This window comes from Natrix helvetica, assembly GCF_964273705.1.
Source record: "Natrix helvetica genome assembly, contig: HAP1_SCAFFOLD_432, whole genome shotgun sequence".
Lineage (NCBI taxonomy): Eukaryota > Metazoa > Chordata > Lepidosauria > Squamata > Natricidae > Natrix > Natrix helvetica.
In genome coordinates, this window is record NW_028113353.1 from 481 (window position 1) to 13,852 (window position 13,372).

The 13,372-nt window shown below is 46.3% G+C and overlaps 1 protein-coding gene across 1 annotated transcript; it reads left to right on the plus strand.

The window, feature by feature from the left end:
* Positions 1 to 949: 949 nt before the first annotated feature.
* Positions 950 to 13,130, plus strand: TTLL9 (tubulin tyrosine ligase like 9; the record flags this gene model as incomplete). Its single annotated transcript, XM_081971939.1, has 6 exons — positions 950 to 1,135; positions 4,354 to 4,422; positions 6,136 to 6,226; positions 9,175 to 9,215; positions 11,741 to 11,828; positions 12,882 to 13,130. Coding segments are annotated over 6 exons (570 nt in total), but the record flags the coding sequence as incomplete, so codon positions are not given.
* Between the last annotated feature and the right edge of the window lie 242 nt (positions 13,131 to 13,372).

Here is a 13,372-nt window from a genome sequence, read left to right on the forward strand (position 1 = left end):
AGTTTGCCTGAATCAGTAGCAAAAAAAATGCTACCAGTTTGCCTGAATCAGTAGCAAAAAAAATGCTACCAGTTTGCCTGAATCAGTAGCAAAAAAAAATGCTACTAGTTTGCCTGAATCAGTAGCAAAAAAAATGCTACTAGTTTGCCTGAATCAGTAGCAAAAAAAAATGCTACCAGTTTGCCTGAATCAGTAGCAAAAAAATGCTACCGGTTCGCCTGAATCAGTAGCAAAAAAATGCTACCAGTTTGCCTGAATCAGTAGCAAAAAAATGCTACCGGTTCGCCTGAATCAGTAGCAAAAAAAAATGCTACCGGTTTGCCTGAATCAGTAGCAAAAAAAAATGCTACCAGTTTGCCTGAATCAGTAGCAAAAAAAAATGCTACCAGTTTGCCTGAATCAGTAGCAAAAAAAATGCTACCAGTTTGCCTGAATCAGTAGCAAAAAAAATGCTACTAGTTTGCCTGAATCAGTAGCAAAAAAAATGCTACCAGTTTGCCTGAATCAGTAGCAAAAAAAATGCTACCAGTTTGCCTGAATCAGTAGCAAAAAAAAATGCTACCAGTTTGCCTGAATCAGTAGCAAAAAAAAATGCTACCAGTTTGCCTGAATCAGTAGCAAAAAAAATGCTACCAGTTTGCCTGAATCAGTAGCAAAAAAAAATGCTACCAGTTTGCCTGAATCAGTAGCAAAAAAAAATGCTACTAGTTTGCCTGAATCAGTAGCAAAAAAAATGCTACCAGTTTGCCTGAATCAGTAGCAAAAAAAATGCTACCAGTTTGCCTGAATCAGTAGCAAAAAAAATGGTACCGGTTCACCCAAACTGGTATTTCCGACAATCAGCTGTGACGCATGATTTCTATTAGCTAGAATCGTCGGAATTCCTGGCCAATTCTGATCTGGGGACCCCTTGGCTGAAGCCATTCCTCTGCCCTTCTCGTCCTCGCAGCTCACTCGGAAAAACTACACCGTGAAAAACCTGAAGCGCCTCCGAAAACAGCTGGAGAGGGAATCTGGGAAGCTGGAGGCCATGAAGTGCGACTTCTTCCCCAAAACCTTTGAGATGCCCTCCGAGTATCACCTGTTTGTGGAGGAGTTTCGGAAGAATCCCGGCATCACCTGGATCATGAAACCGGTGAGGAGGAGGAGGAGGAGGAGGAGGAGGAGGAGGAGGAGGAGGAGGAGGAGGAGGAGGAAGACTGTGGGGTCCTTGGTGTTCTCTGAACTTGGCTGTTCTCTTGTAGACATTTCATGACCCATGTAGGTAACATCATCAGTGTTGCAAAGGAGTGAGGTTTGTGGAGAGGAGAAGGAGGGGGAGGAAAAGAAAAAGGAGGAGGAGAGGAGAATGTGGGCAGGAGGAGAGGGGGAAGAAAGTGGAAGAAAGGACCGAGAAAGAGGAGGAGGAGGATTGTGGGGTCCTGGGTGCTCTCTGAGCTTGGCTGTTTTCTTACAGACGTTTCAGGACCCAACTATGTAACATCATCAGTGTTAGAAGGGAGTGCAGTTTGTGGAGAGGAGGTGGGGGGAGGAAAAGAAGAAAGAAAAAGGGGAGGAGGAGGAGGAAGAGGATTGTGGGGTCCTTGATGCTCTCTGAGCTTGGCTGTTTTCTTGTAGACATTTCATGACCCAACTGGGGAACATCATCAGAGTTAGAAGGGAGTGTGGCTTGTGGAGAGGAGGAGGGAGGAAAAGGAGGAGAAAGAGGAAGAGGAGGAGAATAGGAGAAGGAGAGAGAGGAGGAGAAGGAAAGAAAGAAAGAAAAGGAGTTGGAGAGAGGAGAAGGAGGAGCAGGAGGAAGGTCTGCTCCACAGGTGGGTAGGAAACGAATATTGCTGCAATATATTTACCAGTATTCCACCAGCGGGGATGCTGTATATGTTTGTGTCTTCTCTCTACCCATTTAAAAAAAATATTTATTTTTCTTTTGATTTTGTTAAAAGTTTCCCTCCCCCCCCTCCCCCTTATGGTGGAGCTTTTATTTTAACTTTTGGAATAAAATAAAAAGTCACCAAAGAAAACAAACACACAGGGGCCTCCTGGTGGGAATCCAACCCATCAAACTTTGCCCCTTCCTTTGCCTTGGGTTTGAGGGGGGGGGCATTGGAGCTTTGCCCTCAGTTCCCCCTGGCATCTTCCCAGGCCTTACCTTCCTCTCCCCCGGGAAGAGAATTGGGAGAGAGGTAAGAACCATGAGAGGCCCCTCCTCCCCTTCTTTCTTTCTTTCCTTCCTTCCTTCCTTCCTTCCTTCCTTCCTTCCTTCCTTCCTTCCTTCCTTCCTTCCTTCCTTTACTTATTTTCTTCTTTCTTCAATATCTTCCTTCCCTCCCTCCCTCCTCCTCCCCTTCCTTCCTTCCTTCCTTTCATCAATATCTTCCTTCCTTTCCTACTCCTACTCCCCTTCTTTCTTTCTTTCCTTCCTTCCTTCACTTATTTACTTTCCTCCTTCTTCAATATCTCCCTTCCTTCCTCCCTCCTCCCCCCTTTCCTTCCTTCCTTCCTTTCATCAATATCTTCCTTCCTTCCATCCTCCTCCCTTCCTTCCTCCTACTCCCCCCTTCCTTCATCCATCAATATCTTCCTTCCCTCCTTCCTTTCCTCCTCCCCCCTTCTTTCCTTCATCAATATCTTCCTTCCTTCCTTTCCTCCTCTCCCTTCCTTTCCTTCCTTTCACTTTCCTCTCCATCTTTCCTTCCTTCCATCTTTCTTTCTTTCCTTCCTTTCCTCCTCTTCTTCCTTCCATCTTTTCTCCCTTCACTCCTCCTCCCTTCCTTTCCTCCTCTTCCTTCTTTACTTCATCAATATCTTCCTTGCTTCCTTTCCTCTTCATCTTTCCTTCCGTCCATCCATCCTTTTTTTCTTCCATCTTTCCTTCCTTTCTTTCCTCTTCCTCCTCCTCCCTCCCTCCCTCCTCCATCTGCAGAGCTCACATCAGGACCGGTCATTGCTGGGCAGATAAAAGGGAGCACTTTCCCCTTCCTCTAATAAAAGGGGGGGGGGCTGAACTTATGCAAATGAGCCTCTGAATTCCTGCCAAAAGATTATTTAACTCCTCAAATGATAGTTTGTGTTAATGGCCAGCAAGACACCTTCCCTCAAGTCAATGGGGGCTCTCCTCCTCCTCCTTTCCACCCTGATTGGGGAAGAAAATGAGGATTTGCTCAATTGAGGTTGCATTTAAAAGGTTGCAAACTGTGAGAAGAGGAAGGCGGGGTGGGTGGGAGGGAGGGAGGAGGAGGAGGAGTGGGGGCTCCTATTCCATTAGATCTCTTTGATTTCATAATCCGCCCTCCCCCCGGGACAGAAGCAAAAGCGAATTTCAAAAGAGGCAAGGAAATCTTCCCAGCCAAGGTCTGCGGTGGGAGGGAGCAGCTCCCCAGGATGGTTCGGAAGATGGTTTGCAGATGAATTGGAGGGTGGGGGGGGGAGGTCTGGCAGGGAGGGGAGCATCCCAGAGGTGGGTTCCTACCGGTTCAGACAAGTAGGGAGTAACTTGGCCTGCCATGCCCCTGAACTGGTTCTCTTGGCAGTGCTGTGGGTGCTGCGATCTTGTTTCTTGCTTCTGCGCATGCGCAGAATTCTATCCTATCCCATTCCTTGTCCTGACCTGTCCCATGTTTTCTGTTCTGTTCTATTCTATTCTATTCTATTCTATTATCATTTTTAATTCTACTTCATATTTTACTCTATTCTATTCTACTCTACTCTATTTCTATCCTATCCTATCCCATTCCTTGTCCTGTCCTGTCCCATATTTTCTATTCTATTCTATTCTATTCTATTCTATTCTATTCTATTCTATTCTATTCTATTCTATTCTATTCTATTATCATTTTTAATTCTACTTCATATTTTACTCTATTCTATTCTACTCTACTCTATTTCTATCCTATCCTATCCCATTCCTTGTCCTGTCCTGTCCCATATTTTCTATTCTATTCTATTCTATTTTATTCTATTATCATTTTTAATTCTACTTTATATTTTACTCTATTCTATTCTACTCTACTCTATTTCTATCCTATTCTATCCCATTCCTTGTCCTGTCCTGTCCCATATTTTCTATTCTATTCTATTCTATTCTATTCTATTCTATTCTATTCTTCAATTCCATTCCATTTCCTATCTTATCCTATCCCTTGTCCCATCCCATCCTATCTACATCCAGCCACAGATATTTTGAGCTCACTTGTGTTCCTAAGTGGAAGGTTACCTGTAACGTTAAAATTAGCTCACCTGGTCATGTTTGGCTTATCTGGCAGGGTTGATGGCAAGGAAAGGATGACCTCAGGATGCCAGGGGAGGTCCAGATCTCCCAAGGAAGCGAGTGACACTCTCCTTTGTCTCCCGCAGGTTGCCCGATCTCAAGGCAGAGGCATTTTTCTCTTCCGGAAACTCAAGGATGTGATTGACTGGAGAAAGGTGAGCTACCTCCTTCTTCTCACCTCTGAGGAAGGGATTAGTTGGGAAGAGCCCACCTTGAAGCTTGGCTCTTTGGGCTTCAGCTGCTCGAGGCTGCTGCCTCCAGTCTTCTTCTGGTCCTTATTGGACCCGTGTCCCTCCTGGCTTATACTGGCATCCTGGGAGGTCACACGAGGTTGGCTCCAGGAGTTAGTCAACGCTTCTTTGAAAGAGGGGCTCTTGCCGACCGCCCTGAAAGAGGTGGTGGTGAGGCCCCTACTCAAGAAGCCGTCCCTGGACCCAGCTATGTTAGCAAATTATCGTCCTGTCTCCAACCTTTGCTTTTTGGCGAAGGTTGTAGAGAGTGTGGTGGCACAACAGTTCCCACACCACTTGGAGGAGATTGATTATCTGGACCCACGCCAGTCCGGCTTCCGGCCGGGCCATAGCACGGAGACGGCTTTGGTCGCGTTGGTAGATGATCTCTGGAGGGCCAGAGATGGGGGTTGTTCCTCCATCTTGGTCCTATTAGACCTCTCGGTGGCTTTTGATACCATCGACCATGGTATCCTATTGCATCCTGCCCCATACATCCCTTCGGCCGATCCGCTCACACAGAGAGGGACTTCTCTGGGTGCCGTCCACTAGGCTATGCCAGCGGGCGGCGCCCAGGGGAAGGGCCTTCTCTGTGATGGGCCCGACCCTCTGGAATGACCTTCCTCCTGATATCAGAACAACTACAGATTTCCGCTCCTTCCGCAAGAAGCTAAAAACTCACCTGTTCAATTTAGCCGGCCTGGCCTAATTCCAACTTCCCACCCCATGCCTGTATTTTTTAAATTCGAGGGGTCAGGTTTAGGTCGTGTTTTAATTTTTATAACTTGTACAGGGCTCTAGGTTTAATCTGGTTTTAAGAGTATTTACTATGTATTTGGTTTTTAATGTGGTTCCTGTACACCGCCCCGAGTCCCTTTGGGGAGAGGGGGCGGTCTATAAATCAAATAAACTTGAAACTTGAACCCAGGGCTGATCCACCATGGAAGGTGGAGAGGTTCTGGGATGGAGCCACCAATGGGGAACTTCTCAGGTTCTCTGTGGCCTCAAAGCGTCTGGTCTGGAAAGGATTGGTAGTCCTTCTCCACTTGGGTGGTGGTGGTGGCATCTCAAGTGGGTTCCCATTCTCTCCAAGACCAAAGAGAATCTGAGTGGAGGAACCTCGTCTTCTCCTCTATCCTCACTAGCCCAACCAGAAGTCTCCTAAGAAGTTGGGGAGATGGAGGAGGTCAGATGGGTCCATTGGCTTGGAGAGCCCATTGAGGGGTCTCCAAAGGTCTTCTGGGATGACTGGACGTCCTGTCCATGGATGGGAAGGAACGCAGAGCTGACTTTGGGCAGGGGAAGAGAGATAGGATCATTAAGGAAGGAGATAAGTCAATTGAGTCCCAACAAAGGGGAAGGTGTGAAGCAAGGCTGCCTCGGGAATTCTGGGAATTGAAGTCCACAACTCATGAAAGGGCCATAGATAATTTTACTGCCCCTTCTCGATCATGGCTAGATGGAAGGACATCCGCAGTTGTCTCGCTTAGCGACGACAGAGTGAAGATGGAGGCTGTCACTGTACGATCCAGCACACATGGACCAAAGCCAGGTCTTTCCCGCCTCTGATATGGCCCCTGCAGGTGCTGGCTTTGTTCTTCTTCCTAAGCCCACCGGGACCCCCGGTTTCTTCCCCAGGATGCTGTGCGCACCGATGATCAGAAAGATGACATTCCGGTGGAGAATTACGTTGCTCAGCGTTATATCGAGAACCCATACTTAATAGGGGGTAAGTTGCCCATTCCCATGACCCAGATACTGTTAGTCCTCGACTTACGACCAAAATTGAGCCCAACATTTCTGTCGGTAAGTGAGACAGTCACTAAGTGAGTTTCGCCCCATTGGATGAGCTTTCTTGCCACCGTTGTTAAGCGAATCGCTGCAGTTGTTAAGTTAGTAACAGGGTTGTTAAATGAATCTGACCTCCCTATTGACTTTGCTCATTGGAAGGTCACAAAAGGAGGATCACGTGACCGTCACAAATATGAGTAACCTGGTTGTTAAGTGAATCTGGCTTCCCCATGGACTTTGCTTGTTGGAAGGTCGCAAAAGGGGATCAGGTGACTTCCCCCGAATGCCACAACCGTCATAAATGTGAGTCAATGGCCAGGCCTCTGAATTTTGATTGTGGGACCTGGGGAAATCCCGCAACGGTTGTGCGAAAACGGTCATAAGCCATTTTTTTTTCAGTGTTGTTGTAACTTCGAACAGTCACTAAGTGAGCTGTTGTAAGTCGAGGACTTCTGTATACCCAGCTTCCTAGCTAGCCATGTCCCGAGTTCAAATTCCTTGGGAGAGCACCTACTTTTGGGGTCTGAAGAACCAAGAATGACCCATAGTTACTTCTGAGTAGTGTCTTTGTTGCTGTTCTCCTACAGAGGGAATCCTACCACCGCAACGGAGCCTTTGCAATTTCTGTTGCTAAGCGAGACGGTTGCTAAGTGAATTTTGCAGCGTCCCGAGGTCACCTGATTCCCCCTTTGCGACCTTCTGTGGGGAAGGCCGGTTCACTTCACAACTGCACTACAGGTAGTCAAACTACGACACCAATGATCGTCAGACCAAATCTTTTTTGTCATTAAGTGAGTTTTGGCCCATTTTACGACCTTTCTTCCCATGATTGTTAAGTGGATCTGGCTTCCCCTTTGACTTCGCTGGTCAGAAGGTCGCAAAAGCGGATCCCATGACTTTGGGACCTTGCAAACCTCAGAAACATGAGTCCCTTGACCAGGGGGTGGCTGCAATTGTGTGAAAAAAGGACCCAAGCCTCTTTTTTTAGTGCCATTGTAACTTTGGTGTGTGTGAGAGAGAGGAGGGGGGAGAGAGAGAGAAGAAAAAGAAAGAGGAGGGGAAGAGAGAGAAAAGAGAGGGGTGGGAAAGAGATGAGAGAGAAGCAAGAGAAGAAAGAGAGGGAGAGGAAAGAGAGAGAGAAGAGAGAGAGAGGGAAGAGGGTGAGAAGACAGAGAGGCGAGAGAAAAAGGGAAGGAGATATAAAGAGAAAGAGAGGAGAGGGAGGGAAAGATGAAAGAGAGAGAGATAAAGAGAGGAGAGCGCAAAAAAGAGAGGGAGAAAGAGAGAAGAGAGAGAAGAAAGAGATTGTGAGAGATAGAGAATGAGAAGAGAAAGAGGAGAGAGAGAGGAGAGAGAAAAAGGGATGGAGGGAGAGAGAAATAAAAAGAGGCAAATGAGAGGGAGAGAGAGATGAAAGAGAGAGAGAGAAAGAGAGGAGAGAGGGGAAAGAGAGAGTGTGAGATAGAGAAGACAGAGAGGAAAGAGAGAGAGGAGAGAGAGAAAAGGAGGGAGGGAGAGAGAAAGAAAAAGGAGAGGGAGAGAGAGATGAAAGAGAGAGAGAGAAAGAGGAGAGAGAGGAAAGAGAGAGTGTGAGAGATAGATAGAGATGAAAGAGAGAAAGGAGAGAGAGAAGGAGGGAGGGAGAAAGAGAGGAGAGGGAGAGAGAAATGAAAGAGAGAGAGAAAGAGAGTGTGAGAGCTAGAGTGTCAGGCCTGCAGCGGCTCCTTTAAGAATCTTTGGCCTGCCACACTCTCTCTATCCAGCTTCATCTTAAGTACGCCTTTTCATAAAGAGGGGGGGGGGGAATAGCAAGGGGTAGAATGTGTTGTTTTCAAAATAAAAAATTCCTTTCTAGAAGCTCAAGGTGCCAACAGGTCTGTATTATTAAACTGGAACTTTAGAGGTAGCTATGGCGTGGACTCTGATTTAATTCTGCATGATATTTGGAACGCTGACGTAGAGAGCGAGAAGAGAGGAGAGAAAGAAAAAGGGAGGGAGAGAGGAAAGAGAGAGAGAGAAAAAGAGGAGAGAGAGAGAAAAGGAGGGAGAAAGAGAGAGAAGAGAGAGAGCGCCCCCAAAGTTGTTTGGGGTACCCCAGGAAGATGCCAGCCCATCTTTTGAGACCCCCGGACTGAAGAGGCTGTATCACAGAACAAAATTCACACAGAACAAAAATCATACAGAAAAAATTCATACAGAAGGGAGACATGATAGCAGTCTTCCAATATCTCAGGGGTTGCCACAAAGAAGAGGGAGTCAAGCTATCTTCCAAATCCCCTGAGGGTAGAACAAGAATCAATGGGTGGAAACTAATCAAGGAGAGAAGCAACTTAGAACTGAGGAGAAATTTCCTGACAGTGAGAACAATTAATCAGTGGAACAGAAGTTGCCTCCAGAAGTTGTGAATGCCCCAACACTGGAAGTCTTTAAGAAGATGTTGGATAGCCATTTGTCTGAAACGGTATGGGGTTTCCTGCCTAGGCAGGGGGTTGGACTAGAAGACCTCCAAGGTCCCTTCCAACTCTGCTATTGTATTGTATTGTATAGAATAACAGAGTGGGAAGGGACCCCTGAGGTCTTCTAGTCCAACCCCCTGCTCGAGCAGGAGACCCCATAACATTTCAGGCAAATGGTTTTCCAGTCTCTCCTTAAAAACCTCCAGTGATGGAGCATTCATGACTTCTAGTGGCCAAATGTTCCACTGATTAATTCTTCTAACTGTCAGGAAGTTTCTCCTTAGTTCCAGGTTGCTTCTCTCCTTTATTAGTTTCCATCCATTGCTTCTTGTCCTGCCCTCAGGTGCTTTGGAGAATAGGTTGACTCCCTCTTAATAAAAACCAATACACGTTTTATTGATTTAATTGATTTCTTTCTCTGTGTTTCCAGGTCGGAAATTCGACTTACGTGTCTACGTTTTGGTAATGTCGGTGAGTGAACCGTCTCTTGTCTTCCCATCCTAGCGGAAAGGCTTCTTAACCAAATTCAAGGTGAAGGAATCCTGGGAATACAGGTAGTCCTAAACTTACGACCAGAACGGAGCTCAACCTTTCCGTTGTTAAGTGAAAAATTTGCCAGGTGAGCTTTGCCCCAAGTTACGACCTTCCTTGCTCCTGGTTGTTTGCGGATCACTGCAGTCAGTAAGTTAGCAACCCCGTTGTTAAGTGAATCTGGCTTCCCCACTAACCTCAGGTGGTCGCAAAAGGGGATCAGGTGACCCTGAGACCCTGCAACCGTCATAAGTACATGCCAGTTGCCAAGCCTCTGAATTTCGATCATGTGACCGCAGGGATGCTACAAAGGTTGTGACTATGAAAAACAGTCATAAGTCTCCTTTTTCCCTGCCGTTGCCATTTTGAACGGTCACTAAACCAACTGTTGTAAATCGAGGACCACCTGTAAGGCCCTCGATATACAACCTTAATGGAGAATGCCGATTACGGTGATTGCACCATTGATGCAACTTTACAGCCTTCCTTATGGCCGTCATTAAGCAAACACAATAGCCCGTCATAAAGTGAGGCTTGCAGTTCTGATGGCCACGCCCCCCCTGCAGTCATGTGACCGAATTTTGGGCGCTTAGCAACAAGGCTGCATTTAGGCCTGTTTGCAATTTTTTTGCCCAAAATTGAAGTTTGCTTCTGGTTTTCGTTAAAAATGCCTCACAGCAAGCAATGGGTTCACTTAATGACTGCCACGTTTGCTTTATGACTGCCACGTTTACTTAACGATTGCTGCAAACCAGTGGTTGTAAAATCAGGCCGGCCTCCTGACCTGATTTACAATTGTTAAGACTTATGACCTTAAGAGGCTCCATTACTGTTGTAAGTCAAGGACTACCTTCATGCTGACTAGGGAATTCTGGGAATTGAAGATTACAATTCATCAACAATGTTGGGGATTCTGGGAGTTGAAGTCCATTTATCCTCAAGCATGCTGGCTAGGAATTCTGGGAGTTGAAGTTCATCATGTTGGGTAGGGGATTCTGGGAGTTGAAGTCCATTTATCCTAAAGCATGCTGGCTTGGTATTCTGGAGTTGAAGTCCATACTTCCTCAACCACGTTGGGTAGAGAATTCTGGGAGTTGAAGTCCATCCTAAAGCATGCTAACTAGGGAATTATGGGAGTTGAAGTCCACTTATCTTTTTTTTAATATTTATTTTTATTTTTAGACAAACATAAACAAACAAGACATAAAACATAAAACCATATTTCATTACATACAGTGTGTCGATTGGTTGCAAGGTTTTTGTGCATCCTTTCCATAGTCATCACTTGCAATTTATATGAATTCACATATTATCAAATCCAATATATTTATATACATTATCATTGTACCTTATTTGTTTGACTATCACTATTTATTCCTTCACTTTCAACGAACTAAAAGTCCACTTATCCTAAAGCATGCCATCCAGGGAATTCTGGGAGCTGAAGTCCATTTATCCTAAAGCATGCTGGCTAGAAATTCTGGGAGTTGAAGTCCATATTTCCTAAATCACGTTGGGTAGAGAATTCTGGGAGTTGAAGTCCATCCTAAAGCATGCTAGCTAGGGGATTCTGGGAGTTGAAGTCCATGCTAGCTAGGGAATTCTGGGAGTTGAAGTCCATCATGCTAGCTAGGGAATTCTGGGAGTTGAAGTCCATCATGCTAGCTAGGGAATTCTGGGAGTTGAAGTCCATCATGCTAGCTAGGGAATTCTGGGAGTTGAAGTCCATCATGCTAGCTAGGGAATTCTGGGAGTTGAAGTCCATCATGCTAGCTAGGGAATTCTGGAAGTTGAAGTCCATCATGCTATGCCAACGGGCAGCAGGTGCCGTCCACCAAGCAATGCCAACGAGCGGCGCCTAGGAGTAGAGCCTTCTCTGTGATGGGCCCAACCCTCTGGAATGACCTCCCCCCCCCCCCCCCCGACATCAGAACTACCACCGACTTTCTCTCCTTTCGACGAAAACTGAAGACTCACCTGTTCCAATTAGCCGGCCTGGCCCACTCATAGTTTTATCTTACCTCCTGGCAGATATTTAATTGGGGAATTTCATGGGTAATTATTTTAAATTCAATTTTTGGGGGTATTTTTAGGGGTTGTTTTTAAATACTGCTTTTAATGCTTTACTTGAAGGTACAGTTTTATATAGCCTCCTCCATTTATGTATTTATGTATTTATTTATATGCATCCTATTTGTGTTTTAGCCTGACTGTACACCGCCCCGAGTCCCTTTTGGGAGAGGGGGCGGTCTAGAAATTCGAAATAAAGTAAAGTAAGTAAAGTAAAAGCTAACTAGGGGATTCTGGGAGTTGAAGTCCATCATGCTAGCTAGGGGATTCTGGGAGTTGAAGTCCATCATGCTAGCTAGGGGATTCTGGGAGTTGAAGTCCATCTATCTGAAAGTGACCCAGGCTGGAGTTCTGGGACGATCCTGGCTCCCCTCAACAACTTCTCTTTCCCGCAGTATCTCCCTCTCAAGGCCTGGCTGTACCGGGACGGTTTTGCTCGCTTCTCCAACACACGTTTCACCCTGAACACCCTGGATGACCAGTGTATCCTGATCCCTGCTTCCAGGGAGGCCTGGAGGGGCAACTGGGGAGGGGGAGGCAGGGACATTAGACGGGGTGGGTGGGGGATCCTGCCTGAGTTGCAGGAAGTCCCTCTTGTTGGCTGGAAAACCCAGGAGAGTCTAACTGAGGAATGCTGGCTGGGGAATTCTGGGAGTGGAAGTCCACCTTCCTTAAAGCCTGCTGGATGAGGGATTCTGGGAATTGAAGTCCACCCATTGCCAGGGTTGAGAACTCCTGAAGTAGTCAAACCATTTGTCATTTTGGTGTGTCTTCAAATTAAAAGGTGGACTCCTGGTCACTGCCCTGCCAGTGCCGCCTCCTTAGGGCTAAAAAAAAAAGTGACTGGCCCACGATTACCCAGCATGGCTAGCTGAGGGATTCTGGGAAGTTGAAGTCCACCCATCTTAAAAGATGGAATTTGCTAGGAAGGATTAAATGAAGGAGGAGGCAGATAAGTCAACAATGGTGACGTAGCTAATGTCAGGGTTCCAAATAGCATCCAAAATTAAACCAGAGTTTCAGGCAAAGGATTGCTCAAAGCTCCAATTGATTAAGGGAGCCATTGTTGGCACATCTAGGAAAACCTGTATCTGAAAGCTTCCTGGTCGTCGTCCCCCCAATTGAAAGTTCAAGATCTTGCCCCCACACCCACCAGCCCATCCCAGGGTCCAATCTCCCACTGCCATGCGGGCAGCTTCCACCCATCCACTTCCGGTCAGGTGCAGAGACAAAGGATGACCTTGGCTTTCTAGAAAGAATCTTGTTATGGCTACATATCATCTCACTCCACACAATCCCCACTCCCATTTTCCCACAATAGACAATGCATAGCAGAATAATAGAAAGTGTGGCAGGCCAAAGATCCAAAAGGAAAGATGGCTGCAGGCCTGACAGCTAGCTGTGTGTTGCAGGAAGCACCTTTTTTAGTGCCGCTGTCACTTGAGCAGTGGCTGAACGAATGGTTGAAAACCGATGACTTTCACTTGCTCCGTTTGCTTTCCACCTGCACGATCCTTACATCCCCCTGGATGCCAGACATCCACCTGACCAACGTAGCTGTGCAGAAGACCGCTCCCGACTACGATCCGGAGAAAGTAAGCCCTTTTTTTAAAAAAATGCTCCGTTTATAACTCTTGAATCTCTCCTGTTATGAGGTTGGCACAGCAGTTCTTGGAGCGGTTTATAAGACTCCCGTGTTTAAAATGAAGCAAAAAATAAGAACGGAGCTCCGTGGCGGCTAGTTGTCATTTTTGCAATAATGATGAGGGCAAAAATGGCCAGATGTTTGACTGGGACTACGTGGATGTGTCTATGGCTGCCATCAGGATATACATTTCGTGACCCAACTAGGTGACATCATCAGTGTGAGAAGAGAGTGGGGCTTGTGGAGAATGAGGAGTAGGAATTGGAAGAAGCAATGGGTGGAAACTAATCAAGGAGAGAAGCAACTTAGAACTGAGGAGAAATTTCCTGACAGTGAGAACAATGAATCAGTGGAACAGAAGTTGCCTCCAGAAGTTGTGAAT